The sequence below is a fragment of the Microtus ochrogaster genome, chromosome 8, assembly GCF_000317375.1.
Source record: "Microtus ochrogaster isolate Prairie Vole_2 chromosome 8, MicOch1.0, whole genome shotgun sequence".
NCBI classification, from domain to species: domain Eukaryota; kingdom Metazoa; phylum Chordata; class Mammalia; order Rodentia; family Cricetidae; genus Microtus; species Microtus ochrogaster.
Genome location: NC_022015.1, coordinates 69,186,591 through 69,190,655, shown reverse-complemented (window position 1 = coordinate 69,190,655; position 4,065 = coordinate 69,186,591). Strand labels below are relative to the sequence as shown.

General features: G+C 46.4%; 1 protein-coding gene across 1 annotated transcript in view; it reads left to right on the top strand.

The window, feature by feature from the left end:
* Positions 1-4,065, top strand: part of Slit1 (slit guidance ligand 1) — a 149,071-nt gene that overhangs the window by 22,010 nt on the left and 122,996 nt on the right. The window contains exon 4 of the mRNA XM_005352276.3: positions 3,560-3,631. Within this exon, the coding sequence (XP_005352333.1) occupies positions 3,560-3,631 (72 nt within the window). The remainder of the gene's footprint in view (positions 1-3,559; positions 3,632-4,065) is intronic.

Genomic DNA, 4,065 nt, shown 5'->3' with positions numbered 1-4,065 from the left:
CGCCTTAAACTGAGCAGTCAGCCATCCAGCGCTAGGCCAGATGTTCACTCTGTGTTTGCTTTCTTTAAAGCCCTTATAGTAAAATACCTGGCTCTAAGAGCCTGGCTTGGCTCTCATCCGTCTCACCCACCTCTGGTGCTGCCTGGCCTTGGCGGGGACGAGAAGGTGGGAGGGGTCTAGACTTGACAAGTCCTGGCCCTGCTGCTGCCACCTGAGGCTTGGCAGAGCCTTCCTCTTGGTCATAACTTGTCACTGCAGACCTTGTCCCTTCTGTCTGTTTCAGCTCTGTTTCTCCGGCTGGGTCATCAGCCACTCCCCAGCGGGCAGTCCCTAGGGGTGTCAGGTACGCACTGTGCACCCCTTCAGTGAGCAGCCAGTGCAATGGCCATCTGCTCTGATTTGTGGGAGACCATGGGGATTGGTTTGTGAAAGCTGGTGGAAGTGGGGGGCCAAAATAAAAACGCCCAGACTGTGAACATCGCGTTTTCAATTAAAATGGAAATGTGCGTTTATTGGCCCCCTTCCCAGCCTCACCCCCTCCACCCCATCTTGAGAATTTCTCTGTTCCTTTCAGTATGAGACAGTGACTCGGGTACAGTATGGCTTTATTCACCCAAACTACACACCCAAACCAGGTATTATTTTTTTTGTTTGGGTTTCTTGAAGGTAGAATGAGTTTTCTTTTCAGCACCTTAGAAGCAATTTGGGTTGGGAATTAATCTTTTTACTGAATTCAACAGTCCTTCAATTGGCAGCTTTTCTTTTTTTTTCTTCTAAGATCTTTCCAAAGCAGCCAATGTAATTTTCATATAGATGACTCTCTTCCCAGTGGCATTTCATTTATTTGTGAATGAATTTGATTGAATCGCATAATCCTACTTCTAAATACCTGTAGTAGCATAAACAAATTGGAGAGCGGACATAGCTGGTTCTCCCAAGCAGCTGGGGAAAGTGTGTGTGGAAGTCGGAGTGTGAGGTCCTGGAAGTCATGAGGCCTGAGTCATGGCCAGAGCTGTCCTGTTGCATAGTGGTCACAGTCATGGAGCATGTCCAGTTGCCTGGGAAGGCAGCTATGGATGGGAGCTGCAAAAAATGTCAGCTTCAGAGGCCTACATCAGCCCAGAGATGCTTGCATGAATTGCTTCCCTCTTGGCTCTCAAGAAGGCAACTCAACAAAGTCAGCACGCATCTGATAAGGACCAAACCATGTGGCAAGATGGCGGCATTAACCGTTTACTCCTGGGGGTTCTGCAAGGAGGAGGGTATGTCCTTGAGTGAGAGCATTGTTATCACACCTGAGAAGAGAACCCACCTTTCCCTCTGTTTCTGTCCTATGAGGGGAAGGCGAGGAGCATCTGTCTTGGTATCAGGAGTTCAGAAAGGCTGGCTAAGTGGCGGGGAGCCCTCAGCTGCTGTTATCCTTCTGAGGTACCCATGTGCCTCTGACTGTGGTGGCCACTCCTTCAGCATCCTTTGATTTTCAGTATAAATTAGTCATTGAATTCCCTCCTCTTCCCTCCCCCTACTGAATGTTCTTAAAGATTGAAGCCAGAAAAATGAGAAAGTCTTGGAGGAAAACAAAACTAAACTAAACCTAGCAATTACCAGGCAGGGTAAATACAGGATTAATTTATTGGACTGGGGCTAAGGGACTGGGAGAGATCCCGTGTCTGCTCTTGTTTTAAGGCTCACACTGGCAGTCCCTTTTCTTCTGAGCCAATGATGTGTTTCCCTCGGAGCCGGCTCTTTAAAGTCAGTTTCTTCCAACCGGTCTCCTAAAGCTGTAAATCTGATGTCTGTCCTGTGCGGGAACATGGTGGTCCCCAGTGTGGTGACAAGGGCTTTTCTCACGTATCAGATGAAAGACGACCTCAGAGGAGGTAACCGTAGATGAGTTCCTGCAGGCTGTGTGGAGCTCAGTCTTCCCGTGAGTCCAGAAGGTTTTTTTTTTTTTGCTGAGCTGGGTCACGGTTAGTCAGTGAGAGAATAACGTGGGGACGTCTGTGTAACATGCTGTGAGGACACCTTGCTGGAGATTGTGTTGCAAGAGTCATCTTTTTGTTTTTAATATTTATACTATCATCTGCTATAGTTTCTCAAAAGTTAGACATCATGCTTTGCTGCATTCTAGACCCTGGTGTTAAGGAATTAGTGGCTTTAGTTTGGAACAGCTACTCCTCAATGGCAGGTCTGGATCCTTATGATGCTCTGTCTTTCCATAAGGCAGATTCCAGACCCAGACTTCTGGCTCCTGCCTGTGTGTATGGCACTGGCCCCAGAACAGCAGTTCTTGACCCTTTGGGGGTCAAATTACCCTTTCACAGGGGTGACATATCAGACATTCTACTTATCAGATAATTACATTACCATTCATAGCAGTAGCAAAATTGCAGTTAAGAAGTAGCAAGGAAATAATTTTGTGGTTGGGGGTCGCCACAGCGTGAGGAACTGCATTGAAGGCTTGCAGCATTAGGAAGGTTGAGAGCTACTACCTATAACATTGAAAACTATGAAAGCACTACCTGGGCATTAAAAATCAAAGCATGGCTGGGCACAGCCCAGTTCTAGCACTTTCCTGGCATTCATGAAGCTTGGGTTTACTCCTCAGCACTGAAATAAAACCTCTGCTGTCTGATAAGGAATAAACTGCCGAGTAAGGGGCACGCCGGTATTTAAATATCTTTTTTACTATAATTTGAGTTTTTTTATTTTTATTTTTTAAATATATTTATTTGCTGTTTTGAGACAAGGTTTCTCTGTGTAGCCCTGGCTGGTTTCAAACTCACGGAGCTCCGCCTGCTTCTGCCTCTGAAGTGCTGGGATTAGAGGTGTGTGCCACCATGCCTGGCACCTGAATTTTTGTTGTTTTTGTTTGCTTTAAGCAAACATTTCTCTGTCTCTGTTTGTCATTCTGTCTGTATCTATCATCTATCTAACTTTCCACCCTTTTTAAAATATGGTCTCAGTTTGTCCCAGGTTGTTTTAGAACTCATTATATAGCCCTGTCCATTCTCAAACTCATGGTGATCCTCCTGCTTCAGCATCCTAAGTGCTGGGATTAGAGGCATGCACTTCCATGAGAGCATTCATTTTCAATAATAATAATAATAATGTTATTTTCATTAAAAAAGGAACCAGAACAAACAAAAATATAAACAAAAGAAAAGCCCCACCAGCTAGACAAGCAGAAACCATCACTGCCTAGGCAACCACGGACAAAGCACTCAAGCTCTGCGATGTCCTACCTCATTAGGACCTAGCGCACATTTCATAAGGTCAGGGATACAACTCACCGCTGGGATTATCTGGGGATCAGATCTTGGTGGATTGTGTGGGGGGGTGATAAACAAAGAAGGAAGGCCACGCTTGCTGTTTAGTTGAAGGCTCATCCCCCTCTGGTGCTATATAGCCGAGTGGACACTCAGAGATGAGCTGTGTCTTAGAGAAGTCTTGGGGGCTCTGCTCTGGTCCCAAAGACTTGGAATGCAGGGCTTTCTGGCCTGTGCGGTCATCTCTGAAACACTCATGTGACTCCTGCCTCTCCTGTTACCTTTTCCAGACGACTGAACCGCAACCAGCTGCACGTGCTGCCTGAACTACTGTTCCAGAACAATCAAGCTCTATCCCGACTGTGAGTTATGAGTTATGCGTGTGGGTTGCTCCCCACCCTGTGGGGAATGCGGGATGGAACCAGTGGCCTTGACCTTGGGCTAATGTTTCCTGCTGGCAGGAAAGGCTCCAGATCGAAGGCCAGACCTTTCTATGGGAAGTGTGTGTGGGCACTTTTCCAGGCAAGAGTTTGAAAGGATCCTAGTCCAGCTGCATGTGTTCTCTGTAGCTTTGGAGCCTATCCTGGAACTCACTCTGTAGACCAGGTTGGCCTCGAACTCACAGAGATCCGCCTGCCTCTGCCTCCCAAGTGCTGGGATTAAACCACCGCCCGCTTGCTGTGGACATTCTTTTTTTTTATTAAATATTTATTTATTATGTATACATTATTCTGTATAATACAGAATAATTATGTATACATTATTCTGTCTGTATGCCTGAAGGCCAGAAGAGGGC